This window comes from Suncus etruscus, chromosome 8 (assembly GCF_024139225.1).
Source record: "Suncus etruscus isolate mSunEtr1 chromosome 8, mSunEtr1.pri.cur, whole genome shotgun sequence".
In the NCBI taxonomy this organism is placed as follows: Eukaryota; Metazoa; Chordata; class Mammalia; order Eulipotyphla; family Soricidae; genus Suncus; species Suncus etruscus.
This window is the reverse complement of record NC_064855.1, coordinates 116,461,114-116,482,720: the sequence shown is the minus strand read 5'-3', so window position 1 is coordinate 116,482,720 and position 21,607 is coordinate 116,461,114. Positions and strand designations below refer to the sequence as shown.

Genomic DNA, 21,607 nt, shown 5'->3' with positions numbered 1-21,607 from the left:
AGCACTATTTACCATAGCAAGACTCTGGAAACAACCAAGAGGCCCTTCAACAGACGAATGGCTAAAGAAACTGTGGTACATATACACAATGGAATATTATGCAGCTGTCAGGAGAGATAAAGTCATGAAATTTTCCTATACATGGATGTACACAGAATCTATGCTGAGTGAAATAAGTCAGAGAGAGAGAAAAACGCAGAATGGTCTCACTCATCTATGGGTTCTAAGAAAAATGAAAGACATTCTTGCAATAATAATTTTCAGACACAAAAGAGAAAAGAGCTGGAAGTTCCAGCTCACCTCAGGAAGCTCACCACAAAGAGTGATGAGTTTAGTTAGAGAAATAACTACATTTTGAACTGTCCTAATAATGAGAATGTATGAGGGAAATGGAGAGCCTGTTTAGAGTACAGGCGGGGGTCGGGTGGGAAGGTGGGAGACTTGGGACATTGGTGATGGGAATGTTGCACTGGTGATGGGTGGTGTTCTTTACATGACTGAAACCCAAACACAATCATGTATGTAATCAAGGTGTTTAAATAAAAAAATTTAAAAAAAAATTTAAAAAAAATGAAAGCATGCTGCACCCAACTGACCACTATGTGAGCTCTGTGTTAGGAAGATAGATCTCCTGTATGTGTTTTATAGTTAGAAACTAATGGAGTGGAACTGGGAGTAGGGTGCTTGGCTTTCATGTGGCCCACCTGAGTTAGGTCCCTGTCACTCTAGATGATCCCTGGAGCACCACCACGAGTGATCTCTGAGTGCAGAGCCAGGAGTAAGTCCTGAGCTCTGCAAGGCATGGCCCAAAACAGTAAGTAAATAAATAAATAAATAAATAATAAAATTTGATACTATGTTTGTAAAACAGCATTTTTAAGGGAAAACTCATCCAACTTCCTGCTTTTTTAAGAATATTCTGATGGCATAGGACTTTTTCTTCTGTCTGTCCCTCATCACTGGAGTTGGTGGCAGTCCCATCAGTCTTGTATATCCATTTTATTTTCAGCCTCCCCATGTTCCAGGTTATGTTCACAGCTCAACATGAGTGTTCTATTTATCTATAGATTGGTGCAATTTCTTTTGTCAGAATAGAAAAATTAGTGCTTTTACCCATGACATGTGGTGGGAAAACAAACACATGTTCACAGAGGCATCAATATTTAAGTACACAATAGATGTCTGAGTGAATAGAGGAATTGTCTGCAGAGAGAAATGAGAGCATGAGTGATCCTTTGTTTAAGCAAATGCCATTGCTGTGTGTTTTGGAAAATGCATATATCTCAGGAGCACCTTCCTTGTTCATGCGACTCACAGATCTCAAGATTTTTGCACCTGTGGCCTGCACTTAGAATCTCAACTATTTATATGCTGTGTTCTGAAACACAAATTAATTTTACATATAATCATAACAATAAACATGACCAGGGTCATGGGAGCCACCTGTAGGTATCAAGGAAAGTCTGGGAGGTTTCAGGTGTTCTTTTGTGCTTTATACTAAATAAAAATGCAAACTCTCTAAAATTGTGGGAGGACTTCTCAGTCCTATGGTATTAGAAACTGCTGAGGTCATCCTAGAGCTCATCCAGTGGTGCTCGGGGACCTCCGGAGCTGTCTCCAGCAATGTCACCTGATGTTGGGAACAGAGCTAGGAATAACTGCATGCAGATCCTCCTCAGTCCCTTTAGTAGCTCTCTTGCCCTTTTACTTTTCTGAGCAAATAGCCAAAACCACAAATTCATAACATGGAATACCATCTCCTGAATGCTCCATTGATAGATGTTGAAATGTTTAGTTAATTTGTAATGTCAGTGAATTAATTTCATAACAACCTTTCATCTTTATCCAGCTATAAATTAGTGTCATATCATATTTAATAAGGACTTAGGCTACAATTGATTTATACCATTCCTATCAAATGTAAGTGTAAACAAGTGTTACACATCCCCTGAAACAACTCCTCAACTCTGGGTCCTTTCTGCTTTTGGTGGGGGGAAGGAAGAGCACACTGGACAATGTTCAGAGTTGCTCCTGGCTTCATACTCAGGAATTACTGCTGAAGTGCTCATGGAACTATATTGGATACCAGAAATCAAACCCAGGTCAGCTGCATGCAATGCAAGAGCCTTCCCTGATATACTATGGCTCTCTATGGCTCCCTTCTTTTTTGAATTTCTTCTAAAATGTCTTTCATTTTGTTCCCTATTTTACTGATACTCTTGATGTTTTTGTCATCTGGGGTCCCAGTTCTTCTTGTTTTTGGTCCTTTATATGGAATAAGATGAGGGAAAGTGACAAGAACAAACAGGGGGACGTGGTTCAGCAAAGCCTCAGTCCTGATTTCCTGATCTCCTCGTGCTTTGACTCTGGCATGATCCCCTCATGCCCACCTCACCAACTCCTGATACTGGGCAGCAGCTTTTTATGGAAGAAAAAAAATCTCCCTATTGAAGCTTCAAGAGCCCAGCCTCTTTCAAGTCAGCTTCTAACTAATAGGATCTTGTATGTACGTCTATAACCTGGAAATATTACTTTCTTGCTTAGCTTAAAAGAATTGAGAATTTATTTAGGTCTAGTGAAGACAAGTGATGGCAAGATGATTTTTTTCTACTGTGCTCTCCAAAAAGTCCAAGCAAAAGGCCAGATGAAATCAGACAAAAATATAATCTTGGGGGCCGGAGTGGTGGCACAAACAGTAGGGCTTTGCCTTGCCCACACTAACCCAGGATGGACCTTGGTTCGATCCCCCAGAGTCTTATATGGTCCCAAGCCAGGAGCAATTTCTGAGGTCATAGCCAGGAGTAATCCCTGAGCATTATTGGTGTGGCTCAAAAACCAAAAAAAAAATTTTTTTTTTTTGTTCAGAAAATAGTAGAGAGTAGAGAGAAATTCACAGTATAGAAGTTGGTTATCTAGAGATCCATATAGTACCTAATAGCACCATAGCCAGTCTATGATGCCACTTCTTTATGTGGCATAACCAAAACCATGCGAAACTTTCTTCTGTGTGTCTCTGAGCAGCAGGAAAAGTGATAATTAATATTTGCAATACTGGTGTGTGGAAGGCATCTGCACGCATAATAAGTAGAACTCTGTTCAATTGGAGTCTCACCTCTCTAATGCTGCTGGAGCCAACTGCCTCCCAGGTAGCACTTTTCTGTGTCTTGAATGCTTGGCAGGTTAACTGCATAGTTCCGGACCATCCTGAAGTGCACACCCAGGAACATAATAGAGATAGTTGCAGGAAATATTTCACAGATGGAGAAGAAAGTTTTTTTTCAAGTTCTTTGACTCCCAGTTCATGCAGATGGGAAAGTTCATGTGTCTAAGAACACCCATTAATTCTATTTTCAATCTTGGTAATAAGTGAATCACCTCTTTAAGTATATGATTTTTGTATTTATTTCATGTAGTGACTGCAGAAGGAATCACTATCCAGAGTTTTTCTAAATAAGATGAAAAAAAAAATGGGCACCACTTGCAAATGGGAGGTTTAGTTTAGATTTTTAGATGCAAGATGTTCCAGAGCTGTTCATCTTGCAAATTGCCTTGTTCTCCAAATATGTTTATTTTGAAATCTAATTAAAACACAGTCTTTAGTATATGTTTGATATAGCCTTCAGTGCATGAAATTTGTTTACCACGGTACAATGTTTATTCACCAAGATGCATCTTCAGGGTTTGCTTTCTGAGATACACTCTTCATTCTCCTAATTTATCCTTATCATGGTCTCCAAGGACACAATTTTTATTTTTTGGATATTTGCCTGCAGTTTTCAGAATCCTGAAGGCATTATTTTATAGGGGAAAAATAAATGAACAAATCAAATAGAAACAAATCCTATACATTTTTAAATCACTTATGCAACCAAAAATTAGATGACTTAAGATCCTTTGGAACATGTATAAATTTTCATAGTTTGCATCATGCTCTCTTCTTTTATTGGTCTCTCATGTTATAGCTTTTTACCTTTCCCCTGTATATCTGATTGTATCTCTGCCTAAACACTTATTGAATCACTGCATATGCGTTGCCAGATTCAGTTATAAAATAAAGAAATAGAAAATGCATGGTACCAGCTATAAGCTAGACTTTAGGCTAAAAAAGTTTAATTGTGTTTAGGAGATTGCCAAAAGTAAGATAAAGGCCACCCACATCTATTTCTTTTCATAGGTAAAATCTCGAGTCTATGTATTCTTTCCCTATCATTGATGAAACGCATCACTACAGACTGAATGGTTTGGAGAGCGGGTAGCCCACCCAGTGATGCTTTGTATTTATTCTTGGCTCTGCCCCTTAGAGATCACTTCTGGTGAGTCACAGGGGACCATATGCATCCTGGGGATAGAACAGATTGGACATATACAAGGCAAGTACCCGACCGACCCACTGAATTGTCTCTTCAGTGACTTAACTGAGTGATTTAGTATATTTACTTAGCTCTCATAGAGGGCAGACAACCAAAATAAAAATATAGTATCAACAAGATTACTATGTGATATTTTAAGAAATAAATATTTTCTCCTGGCAGCCACTGAAATTAGTGACTGACTTGAGTATGTGTGGAGGACCCCTGGAACATAACTTAAAATGCACTATTCTAAATCCATTGGTATGGCATGGGAACCAAAAGCTGGCATTTCTTTTTTAATTTTTATTTAAAAATTTTATTTTACAACATCTTTTAGTCATTTTAAATTTCAGACATACTAACAGTATAAATACCAAATATATTATATACCTATGTGATGATTTTTTATACTTAACTTATTTTTATTTTTTTGTGATTTACAAAGTTATTCATAGTTAAGTTTTAGCATATAATGTTTCACCACCAAACCCACCACCAGTGCCAACCTCTCTCTACCCATCCCTTACCCCCCACAGCCTGTCATAAAAACATGCATCTCTTTAAATTTGATGTTAAAGTTTGAGTTTTATAATTTCAATGTTATTAATTCTGTTGGTTAGATATTTAGTTTTGTCTTTTCTTAACACCACCAATGCATCTGAGCACCCTTGACTCTTGTTCCCCACTATTTCAATCTATCTTGGCTACCTCCACTCAATTTCTTCCCTTCTCTTTATTATACTCTGGAGCCAAGAGCGTTCTGAACAACACTCATTTAAATTGTTGCAGTTATTCTAAATACCACAGATAAGTGATATCATCTTTTATATTTCCTTCCTTTTATGACTTACTTCATTTAACATAATATCTTCCGGTTCCATCTACATTGTGGCAAATTGCATAATTGCATCATCACTTACAGCTATATAGTATTCTAGTGTATATATGTACCATATTTTCATGATATAATCATCTGTTGTAGGACATCTACATTGATTCCAAGTTTTAGCTATTGTACTGAATGTTGCAATAAATAGTGTATGCATCTATCCTTTTGAATGTCCTGGGGATAGATACCCCAAAATTAAGATGATGCTTTACAAAGATTTTCATAATTGAGCTTTAGATATACTATATTCCAGCACCTGTCCCACTATTAATGGCAACTTCCCTTCACCAGTGTCCCTAGGTTTTATCTGCCTCATTGGCAGGCATATTTTAAAATTGTGGTTTGAATTTCCTGCTCTCAGTAGTGCTAAATGAAGTTTGGAGATAGAGCTAGACCATTCCTCTATGCTACGCATGGAACTAGACCCTTAACACTTGACCCCCAGTACTTCCCCTCTGCCTCTTCATATGCCCCCCTTTAATTCTTTCTTTCTTTCTTTGTCCTTGTTTTAACATACTCCAGGGTCAGGAGTGATCTAGGAATTGCATTTCTTTTTCCTCTTATTCTATAAGGCTTAGTGAAACACCTGTATTGCTAAAGAGCTCCAGATACCATATGTCCAGTACCATATGTCCAGATACCATATGTGCAAAGTTCCTGCACATCCTAACACACACTGCTGCATATTGCTGCCTTGGATTATTCCATACTTGTCTCTTCTTTGTATTTACTCATTCCCAAACATGTGAGTCTGGGAATACATGGGTCAAAGACAAACTAAAAATCTATGCAATATTTGTCTGATTTTTGATAATGACATGGTAATAGAAAGAAGCATTTTGGGTTTTTTTGGGGGGCACACCCAGTGATGCTCAGGGGTCACTCCTGGTTTTGTGCTTAGAAATCACTCCTGGCTTGTGGGACCATATGGGACACAGAGAAATTGAACCACGGTCCATCTGAGTAAAGCGCATGCTAGGCAAATACCCTACGGCTTGCACATTTCATTCCATTTTATTTTATATTTCTGGTTTTTGGACCACACCCAGTGATGCTCAGGGGTTACTCCTGGCTATGTGCTCCGAAATTGCTCCTAGCTTGGGGAATCATATGGGACACCAGGGATCGAACCAAGGTCCATCCTAGATCAGCCATGTGCAAGGCAAAAGAAGCATTTTAAAAAATATGATGAGGGGCTGGAGAGATAGACAATGAGCATCAGGAGTCCAACAATAGAAGAGAGACTAAAGAAGCTGTGGTGCATCGACACAATGGAATACTATGCAGCTCTTAGAATATTTGATGTCATGAAATATGCTTATACGTAGATGGACACGAAGATTATTATGTTGAGTGAAATGAGTCAGAGGGAGAGGGATAAACATAGGATATTCTCACACATCTGTAGGAATAAGGAAAATAGAAGACAGTGTGGGGATGGTATCCAGAGGATAAGCCCATGGTAGGAAGCTTGACACAAAGAGCAGAGACTGCAGTTAGAGTAGAGAGGGTCTACTATGAAAGGGATATGCATGGCACCCCTTTGTTAACAGTAGTGCAAACCAGGGTCAAAAAAAAGGGAGTAAATTAAAATACCTCCTCCAGAAACAGGAAGGGGAGGTAGATGGACGGAAGAGGGCATTAGAAGGGTGAGATGAAAACCAGTGACATTGGTAGTGGGAGATGCATATTAGTCAAAGTTGGGTATTGTATGACTATAACTCATTTATGAACAAATTTTATTTGTGAAAAACTGTAGTAGGGACAACCTTGTAACCATAGTGTTTAAATTTAAAAAATAGAAAAAATACAGTGTGTAGGTAGTTGCCTTGCATACGGCCAACCTGGGGTGTATCTCTGGCATCTATATGTTCCCCTATAACCTAACAGGGGTATATATTTAAGCATCATTTTCAATTTAATATCACATGGCCAGTGAACCATAGAGGGATTCATTTGCATGTGGCCAAATCAGACTGAACTATGAAAGCACAAGGTCCCCCATGAGCCCTGCTGGCTGAGTCTTTGGGACCCCCAAGCACCACTGGCAGAGTTCTGATAGTCTTGCACCATGAAGAGCTGAGCAAGAGCACATTATTGGTTTCATACATTAAAATCCATACATTGAACTGCTGCCTAGTTGGCTAAAATTCACTATGAGGGATCCTAGATCCCTTGAGTACTACTTGAGAGCTTCCTCTTCTTAAATGCAAATGATGTTGGAGGGCTGGAGCAGTAGTTGAGTGAATAGGTCATTTGCCTTGGATGCAGTCAATCTGGGTTCAATTACTGGCATCTCATATCATCCCCTGAGCTTGCCAGGAGTTATTCCTGAGTGTAGAGCCAGAAGTAACCACTGAACACAGTCAGATAGGACCCCAAAATCAAAATATTGAAAGTCCTTCTGCCTCATGAAAATCCTTCCCAACTTCAGACACTGGGTTTGTTGTTTAGGCTTGTAGTTGTCTATGTCCTGAGCTCTAACTTGAAAGCTAGAGGGACCGATTTGCTTTTTTAAATTTAGCTTCTACACACACTTACCCATCCTACTTCTTATTTAATATTTGAACGTTATGACTTGAGAAAAATCAGCTAAGCAATGGTGATTATAGCATATCAAAATCCATTGTACGTGATTATTTTAATGACTCTGTGCCAACAGGCACACATAGACATTTCGACAAAAAAAAAAAAAAACAACCTAATTTTAATGACAGCCACAAAGTGAAGCTGTGACAGAAACAAAACCAATTTTATATAAAAAAAAATGTGACAACCCCGGCTACAAGCTTTGTTTGAATCTTTCAATAATAATAGTTTACTTTAGACATAAATTCACAGCTAAGGAAAAGAGAAAGAGAAAGTTGTGGCTTTTTTAGTCGTTCAGATAAAAGTAGAAATCAGTTGAAGTGTTTTTAATAGAAACTTCTGTTGCAGAGAGTAAAGAGAAGGAATAATAGTATTTGGATTCTGACTCTCAGAATGCAAGGGAGGCTAAGTAACAATAAAAATTCGAAGGAGAAAAGAAACTTGCCAACTGATTTGCTTATCATCTTAGTTATGAAGGTCACTACTTCCCCCAGTCAATGGCAGTACATTCACCTGCTTTGATTGGCAGTTTCTAGAATTTAATTTTATATTACTCATCAAATGAAGTCAAAGACAGATGCCCAGTAGAGTGCATCAGTAGCCAAGGTGATAAGAAACCTTTGTAAATTCTCACTATCCCCAAGGTACTGACAAATCTCAAGTTATTAGACCCATTTCTTTCCGTTATCTGACTTGGGAGGCAGTCAAATATGCAATATCATTAATTCTTTGACCTCGAGCTATTAATTTTTCATACCTAGCCGAAAACATATTTGATTCCCACTTCACTGTTTTTACTGCAAACTGAGTAGAAAATTTGCACTCTGCAAGCACTGTTCTTAAGACTTTCTAGATATTGGTATTTCTTTTATTTTTCTTGGTTCTTTTCTCTTTTTTTTGCTTTTTGGGTCACACCCAGTGACACTCAGGGGTTACTCCTGGCTATGCACTCAGAAATCGCTCTTGGCATGGGAGACCATATGGAACTCTTGGGGATTGAACCGTGGTCTCTCCTAGGTTAGTGCGTGCAAGGCAAATGCCCTACTGTTTGCACCACCAATCCGGCCCTAAGATATTTGTATTTCTAATTTCCAGTCACTGTATTCATCTCATGTTTGGCAGATAAAAAAACATTGAGGCACAGAAATGCTTGAGAAACTTACTAGGGATCACAAAACTCAGACAGGGTAGTCTTTCAGCTTCAAAAGATCTGGCTCAGAACCCAGAACCCCAGTATCAGCAAAGCTTTGGGGTCATAAGGCCCAAGTACAATTATACAATATATGTGTAAGTTCAGAGAGGGAAAGGCTGAGGGGAAGTCCTGTTCTCTTCCCATTTCCAGAGTCTGCTTTTCTGAGGCTCCTTTGCTGCAAATGACTGGAGAATCCTAAGGCCAGATGTTCTAGGAAAGATACACATCTGAAGAGAAAGGAAGAGGCAGTAAGAGAGAGTAGCACTGTCTTGAAATCACTAAGCCCTGAGCAGATGGCACAAGGCTCCTGCCTAATTCCTGGAGTTCAGCTTCTCTCTTCTTCAGCTCCAGCCTTTTTTATCTCCACTGATATATTCTCTGCCCCACAATGGGCAGTGGGTCTCTGGTTGGCCTCTGACCAGATGTGAGTGTATAGCCCAGCTATCCTCTGCCCTTACTGTGTGACCTTGGGTCAATGATAGCCTTTCTGGGAATATGTGAGAAACATCTCCCAGCATGGTCAATGGTCAAAATGCAAAGAGAGGAAAGAAAGAAAATGTCTTATAATCTAGGATAGCCTTTATAGTAAAACTCTACTTCTTAATGCCTTCTTATTTCACCATAGCAAGCTTCAACCCATTTATAGTTCTACCTTCAATGCATGATCAAGTTCTCAATCTCAGTTTCCTTCTGTATAAAAGTGGAATATATTTTTTGGATTGTTAGGAACATAAATGAGTGAATTTATTTGAAGTGCCCAGGATAGCTCCAGGCACAGAAAAAGCATAAATGCAAGGAACTGTTATTGGTTTTGTCATTTCAATAAATTAATTATGCAAAGGATAAAAAGCATTCGTTATGCAAATAGTCAAGTTTGGGAGATCTGCTCTATAACTTGGTGCTACATGACAAAAAATATAACTAATGTATATTATCTACTATATAACTAATAATACTATATTGCCTACTTAAAATTTGCCAAGAGGAGACCAGAGAGATAGTGACGAGGACTCTTGTCTTGCTCACAACCAATATATGTTGGATCTCCCACACCTCATTTTGTTTCTTAAACCCTCCCAGGACTGCTAATAAACACAGATCCAGGAGTAAACTATGATTATAGACCCCTCCAAAATTCTTTTGCCAGAGGATAGAGCTTATGTTAAATGTTTTTGCAAGAGAGACAAAAGGCAGGTTGGAACTGGGAAGCAGTGGACTGAAAGGTAGTTTTGTTGACATCACTTACCCCCAAATCATTGAATTATATACATCAAATACATAATAAGCTTTTCGCATGTCAATCATATTTAATAAAATAAGGCTTATTGGGGGCCAGAGCACAGTGTGTAGGCAATTTGGCTTGCATGTGGCCAACCCAGATTTGAGTTCTGGCATCCTGTATGGTCCTCCAAGTCTGCCAGGAGTAATTTCTGAACATAGAGCCAAGAGTAACCCCTAAGCCCACCAGATGTGGCCCCAAACCAAATATACACATATAGTTTGCAAAGTAAGTAATAAATTATTCAGTGAAGCCACAAAGTAAAAATAAGTAAATTTCCAAAAATAATATCCAGTTTTGAGATCATCTCTAAAATAGGTTTTCTTTTTTCATACCATTCTTAATACAGAACAAATCAATGCTTGATTTTATCTGATCTGGGGTTTTTTTGTTTGTTTTTTTGTTTTTTTGTTTATTTTTTTTTCTGATCTGTTTTTTGAAAATCAATTCTCTATTCATTTAGTTTTGTGAAGAAGTATTACCTAACTAATAAAAAATTAAGGTCTGATCTCTACAAGGTAAATGAGATATAGATTTTTATTCTTTTCTGTTATTGTAAAAATATTTAATAGTGTTATTTTTATTTGATAATTATACATTTTACAAGTATAAAATACATTTTTAATTACTGTTTTTAAACACCATGGTTACAAGATTGTTCATAATACAGTTGGATTTTTTTCACAGTTACAAAGTTGTTCATGATTGAATTCCAGTCATACAGTATTCAACACCCTTCACCAGTGCATATTTCCTGGCAACAATTTTTTAAATGTTTTCTTTTCTTTTTTTAAAAAAATTACAATCTTGCACAGTTATATTTAAGGTACATAGTGACAGTAAATTAAGACAATCCTCACACCAAAGTTGACCTCCCTTAGTCTCTGTTCCCAGCATGCATCTTGTACTTCCACCCTTTGCCCCTTGGGCTGCTAGTGTAACCGGTTTCCTTTGTATATAACTTGTTGTAGATCTTGATTCTGTTGTTGACTTTGGGTTTGGTATTTAGGCCTTATCATTATTTATTTTCCCTTAATATTCATGTAATTGTTTGCTCCTGGTACTATACACTTTCTTCCCCCCACCCCTTATTTATGAGGCAGGACAAGATGCTTCAAATTCTGTGGTTCTGTTGGGGAAAAAAAAAGCTGGGAGAAATCCATCTAGGAACTATCAACATCGATTTAAAAGAAGAAAAGGGGGGAGAAAAAGAAGAGGCAATGACAAAATACACAACAACCACAATAGACCACTAACCAACAACAACAAAAAAGGAAGGGGGGCTGGTATAGGGAGGTTTTATAGGGGGAATTTGAAAAGGAATTTCTTTGGCCTAAGAAATACAATGTTTCTCCACCCTTGAAGCATACTGCCATGGGGATAGCCACAGGTTCCAGATATGCTTATTATAGAACCCCAAAGTCTTTTTATGGTGCAAGGAAATGTTCTGCTGACAAAATCTGTAATTAGAGATTCTGGTATTTTCATAGGTCATAGGATAGAGTCTTTATGGTTTTGGAAGTTCTGTTCTGTCATAGTGTTATAGTCAGTTTTCTGTAATTAGTGATCTTGGCTTTTGCACAGATTTTAGGATGAAGCCTAGGATATAGCCATTCCTATAGTTCCAGAAGTTCTGCTCATCACAGTTGTCAAAGTCAGACATCTGGAATTAGAGATCTTGGTTTTTGCTCAAATCCTAGGTTGAAGCCTAGGCTAGGGTCTTTCTTATTGAACCCAGGAAAAGTTCTGCCCCGCTACAGTTCTTTTCTCTAATTAGTGACCTTGGTTTTTGCACATATCAAGGACTTAGTGTCTTCTGATTTCATTTTACCATTAGGTGATGAGGTAGGGCAACCTGCTCTTAGATCTAATTGTTGCTGTTTCCTTGTCATCAGGATGTTGTATCAACCTGGTGCAAGTTGGTGCCAGGGTGGTATTGGGCACTCCCCAGAGGGTATTTAATTCCTGATGCTGTTGCAGGGTTGTTGGTTCTATGGTTGGGATCTGAGGTTCAGGGTTGGAGGGTCACTGCCTAATCACGTGGAGTCTAAGTCAAGTCCCCATGACAAATATTCAGGGTGAGAGGTGCCCTGTACTATAAAATGTATTGGTTCTTGTCCCTAGTAGATAAGAGCTTGTTTTTATACATAAAATTTCCCTTTTTTTTTAGTATGCCTATGCAAAAGGAAACAGTGCCATATTATATTGCTGGTGCATGTGGGGCTAAGAATGACAGGCTATACAATCTCTGTGTAACCCTCTCTGACAATTTCTCTGCTCCCTAGAGTAAGAAGGCTCCTTGCTCTTAAATCTTGTCAATGAGTGGCTTTTTATTAGGGCATCCTGACAGCATATATGTGTATGTAGGCATCCCCTTTAGGTGCTGCCAATCACGAGCTGGTGTCAGTGCCCTTGTTTATTCATAATTTCTTTCTAAGGGCCCAATTCCTTTTGTCTCTTCAGCAAATGATGCGGTCATCGGTTTTCCACATGTTCATCCTGAGCATGGTCACGGTGGATGTGATTGTGGCTGCTAGCAACTACCACAAAGGAGAGACCTTCAGGCGTCAGTATGATGAGTTCTACCTGGCAGAGGTAAGCAGATTAGACCACTTTTGGGCATTAAGCTGAACTTCTGCAACCTTGTCTCCATCCATTTGTTACTAAACATCATCAGAGCTAATGCTTGTTCTGCTTATGTTGATATATAGAAAGTTTTTCTTGGTCCCTGTGTCATTCCTTCCTGGAACCATGGGTTCAGGGGAGCTCTCTGTGCATCAAACTGCCAAGGGTCTCATTAGATCCTGCTTCTTACCTTACTCTGACTGACCTGAAAAAGTCTTCGTAAGAATTCCCAATGTGGGCCAGAGAGACAGCATGGAAGTAAGGTGTTTGCCTTTCATGCAGAAAGATGGTGGTTCGAATCCCGGCATCCCATATGGTCCCCTGTGCCTGCCAGGAGAGATTTCTGAGCATAGAGCCAGAAGTAACCCCTGAGTGCTGCCAGGTGTGATCCAAAACAAAAAAAAACAAAAACAAAAAAAAAAAACAAAAAAAAAAGAATTCCCAAAAAAGAGAATTCCCACTGAACTTGAAAAATTAGGGGGCTGCCACTTGCTCTGAAGAGGAAAGGTAGGAGGAATGAATGGCCAGAGGGGATCAGGTTACTGGTGGAGAGTAACACTGGCGGGTGTGTCCGGTGATATATACAAACATCAGCTGTACTCCTACAATGTATGGGTCATTGCTAGCCTCTGTATGTCAATAATAGCTATTCTGAAATTTTCATATAAAAATCCCTCAATATGGGAATGAATGGTTTGAATTGGTATTGCCTAGAACACTCTTAGTCCCAGAGTATAGTGAGGAGAAGGAATGAAATAGAGTGTAAGGGGAGAAAGACAGATGTGAAATAACCGGGAACAGAGGTCAAGGGGACTCAGGTGGATTGCTGCAGTTAAATGGACAGAAAGAAATATCCAAACCATGGAGTCATTAACATTGAAATCAGGAGACCCAAACTTTAACAACCAAATTTTAAAAGGGCCTGTTATGATGGGAAGCTGGGATGGGTAGATATGGAATGGACTCTGAGAACATTGACAGTATGGTGGGATTGATGCTGAGAAATTATATGTCTAAATCTTAACTATGAATAACTTTGTAAATCACAATTCTCTTAAAAAGTTAACAAAACAACACTAAGTTTATTGAGGCCTATTAAACATTTTATGAGTTTAAAAATATACCTCAATAAAAAGGCAAATCAGAAGGAGGTAGGTTTATTGATGACACAGAGACTGGAATCTTCTAGCAACTCTTATCATATTGGAGAATTTTTTCATACTGTTTATTAGTTGTAGTACTATATAAATACTTGGTCCCTAAATATTTTGTAATGATATGAAAATACTACTATATTATTGTGAAATCTATTTCTAAAAATGAATCTCAGAATTCAGTGATGACATATTTAAGTAAAAATGGACTGAGATCTAGCTCTTTCGAGACTCATTCAGCATATCAGTGTGGTCTATGTATGTCATTGCACTCAACTACAAGAAATCTAATAACTGAAAAGAGACCTTAAAAGCAGAAAGTTCATGATTTGATTACTTTTATTATTAAAGCATTTTTACTTTAAAAAAAATCAATTGGCTTAAAAAATCAAGTGGGTTTAAAGATTCAGAATTCTCCTAGTGCTTCTAAAAATGAATTTTTTCCATAAAAATAAAATCCATTCACATATAAACATTCCAGAAAAATTGATATATATCTATAAACTAATATATGACTAGAAACATCTAGATGGATATCAAGAAATTTTGAAAGAATCAGTCAAGAATTTTTTTTAGTTAGTATTTGTTTTGTGTAATGAGGCATCATTAGTACTTAATTGTCAATGAAATAAAGCCTTCGGGATATGCCAGTGCCAAACAGGACATAGGAACCAAAGTAATGTAGAATTTTATAGTGTAGTAAGAAATATAAGCAGAACAATTGTAAGGTGTTTGTGTTGTAAAGAATGAATAAGAGTGTTCATGTGGGCATTATTTTATGACTCCCTCTGAAAAATAAAAAGTAGAAATGTGTGAAAATGCAATGCACTAGATAGGTTATCATCCAAAGCAGATGGAAACATGGCCAGTGGTCTAATTTTCATGAATCCCCACCAAGTGACTTCTGTCTGTCTTATGTAGTTGGCAGCAAGTCCTGCAATCAAGCTGAAGAGAAGACAGAACAGGAAAAAATTTAGAGAGAGAAGATATAAGTCATGGGTACTCTGAGAGAGGAGGGTGAGAAATCAAAAAGTCAACTGAAGGTACATTAGAGACTAATAAAAGTCCAAATGGACTTTCAAAGCAGAATTTAAAATGATACCAAGATAGACAGAGCTACAGCTTTCCAGAACAAACATAAAGGAGATAAAGATTGTATTATGATTGAGCCAGAATTATCCAGTTTTATAATATTTCCTCCATACCAACATGGCTGAGAAGATCGGGGATTGCAGGATATGAGTCATTGGGAGAAAAGATGGAGTGATAACACTATGGTCTAGACTGGATATGTCAAGTGATAATGCAAGGAGAGTGAACAAAAAAGCCAAAGGACATGAGTTCCTCCAAGTTATAAAAATAAAATGATTGAAGTGATGGAATAAAGGAACCGGAAGGGAAGTCACCAGAGAATAAGATCCATGATTTGTAATTTCAGAGCCACGCTAAGTAGCTAAGTGTTGTGTATGTAAATATTTTAGGGGATTATTATGTTACTGATCCTACCCTGATCGGTGATTGTGCCCTACCCTAGGGTGTGACCTGGCATTCTGCCCCCACCCTAGGGTGGTACCTGATTCTGCTTCCACCATTGGGTGGTATCTGATCCCACCATTGGGTGGTACCTGATTCTGGGGGATAAAAACAAGGGTCTGTGGAAGGCGAGAGGCTTTTGGCTGGAACTTACGCTGAGTCTTTGGACTTCAGTCTTGTCCACCGAATAAAGCTATTATTTCCACAAGCCTGACTGTCTGCGAGCTGTTTACCTGCCGTTTCACCTCAGAACCATCAGCTAGACAGGGTGGCAGACGCGAGCTCCGAGCTGGAGGGGAAAGACCTCATCCTCCATCCCTCCATCGGGATTGCAATTTTGATCGAAGGTGTCTTAATCACATTGATAGACTCAAGCAAAAAATAGGGAGGATCTCACACAAACTAGGTCATGGTTGGTGGTGGGAATGTTGTACTAGTGAAGGGGAGTGTTCTTTTTTATAACTAAAATCCAACCACAAGCATGTTTGTAATCATGTTTGTAATAAAGATAGTTTTCAAAAAAATGGCATTAAAGTCTCTTAGTCAGCTTGAAACCAGTCACTGGGGTATGAACTGTAGGAATGTGTGAGGGAGAAAGAAAGGGCATCACATGGAGAAAGGGGGTGTTAGAAAAGGTTTCCAGCCATGGGAGAATATCTCAAAAAGTAATTAGGATGGGTGTCTCTTCCTGATCACCAATTCTACCCATAAACTATCTGGGACATCTGAGTCTGAATATTTTAAAAGAGTGAACTAGCTACTGGGAGGAATCAGACATTGGGGCAGAACCAATTCAACACTTATTAATGTTGAACAAAATTCCACAGGGTTCAATGAAGTCTCTGGGTAGGGAAAGACAATCAAAGCGATTGGATAACTTGATGATAATATTAGAAAGTTAAAGACATGGGTGTCTGGGAATAAAAAGAAATGACTGCATGATTGTGGTTATATTATTTCTATGAAAGGAGAAAACTATCTACTGAGAGAGCCCTGGATATATTAGGGATTTCATATTTATTTTTTATCCCTGCCAGAGTGGGGATTCGATCATAGCAAATTGTTCCTATAGAATTCATATATAGGCTGGACCCGGGAATAGCAACAAGACAACTCTTAAGGCAATTTTACCTAATTTTACTTAATATTGTGTCAGTATATGCTTGTCAATTTCTTTTCTTTTTTTTATTTTTTGGTTTTTGGGCCACACCCAGTGACTTTCAGGGCTCAGGGGTTACTCCTGGATATGTGCTCAGAAATCGCTCCTGGCTTGGGGAATTATATGGGATGCCGGGGATCAAACTGCAGTCTGTCCTAGGTTAGTGTATGCAAACGCCCTATCACTTGTGCCACCGCTCTGGCCCCTGATGCTTGTCAAGTTCTAATCTTTCAGTTAGTATGTAAGTAGTATTTTTCAAGAGTGGGTGAGTTTGGTCACATTCAATGGGCCTCAGGGGTTACACCTTAAATTGCTCTCTGTCCTTAAAGAAAACAGAGATGAAAATACTTCAGTGTTAAGTATATCTCATTAGCCTGTTAATTGTCCCTGCTCAAACCACCAACATTAAATTTCTTGTGAATAAACCAGTTAGTGGTTATTAAGTTCACCTAATAATCCAATACACTCCTGATGCACTCACAATATATTCCATCCCTGACCAAATTGATAGTACAGTGGCTAGAGCATTTGTTTTGCAGAGAGCCAACCTGGATTTCATCCCTGGTACCGTCAGTGGTACCCCTGAGCCTGCCAGTAGTGTTCCCTGAACACAGAGACAAAAGTAAGTTTTGATCATCCCCATGTGTGCCCCACAAAAATACATGTTCCATTTCTATTGATTAATTTGAGGTATTCGAGTTGTCCACAGCTTTTTTAATCCTTATTAAAATTATACCATCATCCTTCTATGATATAAACTTTCATGAATTATGGTGAATTGTTTCAAACATTTTCCTTCAAAGACATACAGTAAGCATCTTAGACCACTGAGGCCATAATTTCTCTGTCTCAGCTATCAATTAGGTTTACCATTAAGTTAAAAAGGAGGCATGATCTCCTCATATATTCTAGTTTAACTTTGCTTACAAAACTAACAGTGTTGCTTTTGGTCTAAACTAAAGAAATGTGTCAACTAAATGAGATAATTATTTTTATTCCTATGTATAAAATTTGAAGATACTAACACATCCATAACTACCATTTGGGGTGATTTTATTCTGTTGCCAATTACTTTAAAGGAATTAATTTTCTCATTTAATTCTCCAAATGGCTGTAATAGCAGCTATTCAAAATTATGGACTTTAATAACAGAGTGTTGTTTAAAGGCAATCACGTCCGCTAATATTTGAGAAAGCTTATTTTAAAAGTAGATCACAACCATGAGCTTGTAGAGATGTGATTTCTTGAATTCCCATATATTCTAGAATAAATTACTTTTAAAATCCAAAATAAGCCACTTCACCCATTAGGAGTCAATGTACAGTCTTAAAAAAATAACATTTAAGCTTAAATTAAACTCTTCATCTTCTGTTGTGATGCTGGGTACTTGTTGAGCTCCTTTGATTTCATTCATCTAAATTTAGAATTAATTAAGATAAAGGAAAATCTTTGATCTGTTTTGCCATTTTATTCATAAACATTCAAAGGGAAGACTTTTGAGTTCTCATTAAGATCTAAGAGAATAGGGGCCAGCGAGGTGGCGCTAGAGGTAAGGTGTCTGCCTTGCAAGTGCTAGCCAAGGAAGGACCGCAGTTCGATCCCCCGGCATCCCATATGGTCCCCCCAAGCCAGGGGCAATTTCTGAGCGCTTAGCCAGGAGTAACCCCTGAGCATCAAATGGGTGTGGTCCAAATAAACCAAAAAAAAAAAACAACAAAAAACAAAAAACAAAAAACAAAGATTTAAGAGAATATATTGTTGATATTTACATTAAATTATTCTTATTGTGAATATAACTACATTCCCTATTTCTATTCTCTCACCTTTCCTCCATAATAAATAGTGAAGTGTGAGAGAGATTTCCTTTTCTACTGTTAAAAAGTAGATGTAAGTTTTTCTTTGTATCCCAAACAGAAATTTATCTGTGTTCTGCACAGATGAGCAATTTTAACAAAATCTCTCCTTTAAGAAAGTCAAAAATTGATGGAAGAGAAGGAACAATGAAAGAGACCATTTTATGCTCCTAATTTGGTGGCCTCATCCTTGAGGCATTGTTCCCAAATGCTATCAGTCATTTTCTCTGAATTTGACCAAAAATGCAGAACTCTGTCTCTGCTCGCCCCAGGCAGTTAGTTTTAAAGAGCATTGTCACTTTTACTGATGAGGACAGTAAGGGAGAGCAGAAATGTATGCTACATCCTTCACCAGAAATAAAATAAAATGTCACACATTTTACAAGTCTGTATCTTTCTCCTGTCCACACTGGCCCATCAATTCCCCAGTATGGCATGCAGCCAGGCAGGACTTCCCCATCTCCAGCATCAACAACAATTCCACACTGTCCCCCAACTTGCATCTTTTTAGCACGAACAAACCAAAGGCTCTCTGAGGGCCTGAATTCTTCTGGAAGCCAGCATCATTTAGCAAGCATCATCCACTCATGTTTTTCACCCCAAGCTGCCACTTGAATATAAAACCCTTTCTCTGAAGTCATTTTTAAAGCCAAAGAAAGAAGAATCCTTCATGTACACTTTTATGTACCAGTTACCCTGAGTGACTGATGGAAAATCATATGGGAACAGGGAAAACTTAAGTGGCCATATATATATTTTTCCACTCTAGAGTTGTCTTTCTCCTCCATAATAGTTCTACCCTCTCCTCCAGAGATTTCTACACCAATGAGGATCTGTAGAGATTATTTGCTAGTGTTAGGGCCCAAAAACTTTTGTACAAAGTAAGTCATTGATCCAAGAGATTTTTCTGGCAGAAGCAACTGCATGATACCTCGATAATGTTCGTTTCAGCTCAGCATTAAAAACTAGTTTTCATTGCTTAGGATTGAGAGATATTACAGGAACTAAAGCAATTGCCTTGTATGTGGCAAACCCAGGTTCAGTCCCCACATCCTATATGGTCCACTGAGTACTGCTAGAAGAGACCCGTGACCATTGCCAGGTACAACCATCCTCAAAAAAAAAAAAAAATTTAAAAATTCAGTTACTGAAGCCACACTTTTTGGAAATCCAACTTCATTTTTGTTGTTGAAGAGAATTGAGCTGAAGATTATCCTCTCAGAGCTGATAAGGGTCAACCTCGAAGAAGATTGAGAGTTTGCTGTTAAGGAGCAATCTCCGTGTTTAGCTGAAGAGAATTAATGTAGCTTTCAATACAGGACCTAGGCCAAGGCACAAATGCTGGCATTAAATTCATTTTATGTTTGTACTAGAATGGACTTCTTCATAACCCTGCCAAGAAGACCCGATGCAACTAGGATCTCTTCTTAACAATGTATAGTTCTTTTGCCACAAGTAATCTTTTCCTTTGATTTAAATATATCTTGAGAATAATCACCTTAATTATCAAAATTTATCCATTTCAATATAGAAAATAAGTATTATTTTAGATTTTATCACCCACTTGTTTTGTTTTGTTTTTCGGTCCAGATTTTTTTGTTTCCTTGCTTTGGGGCCACACTTGATGGTATTCTGGGGTTACTCCTGGCTCTGCATTCAGAAATCACTCTTGGCAAGTAGGCTATGAGATGCTGGGGACAAGGCAACCATCCTATGTGCTATTGCCTCAGCATGTGGTTCATAAATTTTAATCAGAAGTTAAGCTGTCTCTCTGTGTCATAGAACCAGATATTTTATTCATACACAGGGAAAATGCTGGCCCCTGTGACAATGGGGATGAGGCATTTCTTGTTGATCTCATTCAACAAGATAAGCTGATTTATCCTCCTGTCTCTCTTGGCCTGCAATTTTCTCTAATTATTTGACTTTGGGTCAAAAGTTGCAGTATTGTTCTCTTCCAAAGAGGGGGCGCTATCTCCTCTTTCTCTCCATCTGGTGCTTGCCTGCTTAGACACGTGAACTCAGCTTTTGTGTATCTTTCGCATTTGGGCTCACTGAGAAATTTACTTATGTTACAATTCCCAGGTTGCCTAAAAGTTTTATGTGTTCCCAGCTAATGGGTGCTCAGAAAGCACAAACTTTGAAAAAAAGAAAAAAGTAATTTATGATCTTCTGAAGATATTTGATTTTGTGATAATTGTTAAAATGAAATTAAGAGTCATGTATGTTGCTTCCAACAAAAGCGAATATTCATATTTCAGTTCATTCATCGTACGAAATGATCAAGTGGGGAAAAAATAAAAGAAACTCACCTTTTCAAAGCAGCATCCTTTCACATTTTATTCTTTAATTTAATTTTCTGAAAAATTAATAAAATAAGTTTTGGACAGTAACTCTCTGTGTATGTTAAAGGATTTGGACATTATCTTGTAAAAGTGAAAAAATAACCACAGTATTTTTTTTATTCTTTAGCCATCTGTCTTAAAAAGTCTCCCCTTCAAATCTCCATTACAGATAGCATGTTTATAACAAGTACCTTTAAATTCATACAGGTGATCATTTACTTTGATGTTATTTCATTTGACTGTCACTTGGGAAAATAGGGTTACCCACATTGAGTTTCACGTGGGATTTTGTCATATAATTTTAGATGATAAATATGCATTAAATTCTAATGAATAAACATTATGCTTCTTAAAATCTATAAAATAGAGGCTCCTACATGCATTTATGATCATGTATTTCAACTATCTTTTGACATATAGGCAGTATTTCTAAGATTATATCATCTCAAGTCTGCACAGTGTGATCAGTTCTTTTATAATTTGTCATCTTTAAATGTTTATGCATTTTCAATAAACTAAGAGATCAGAATAGTTTCCATTGTTCCATTTCTATCATGTGTGGCATTTTCCACTTAGTTTTCTATTTGGATTTGGAAGTTTGGCAATGGTATTGTTTTCCCAGCTAGCCTCACAAATC

General features: G+C 37.9%; 1 protein-coding gene across 1 annotated transcript in view; it reads left to right on the top strand.

Moving 5' to 3' along the window:
- Nucleotides 1-21,607, top strand: part of NALCN (sodium leak channel, non-selective) — a 306,322-nt gene that overhangs the window by 110,907 nt on the left and 173,808 nt on the right. The window contains exon 11 of the mRNA XM_049778612.1: nt 12,765-12,896. Within this exon, the coding sequence (XP_049634569.1) occupies nt 12,765-12,896 (132 nt within the window). The remainder of the gene's footprint in view (nt 1-12,764; nt 12,897-21,607) is intronic.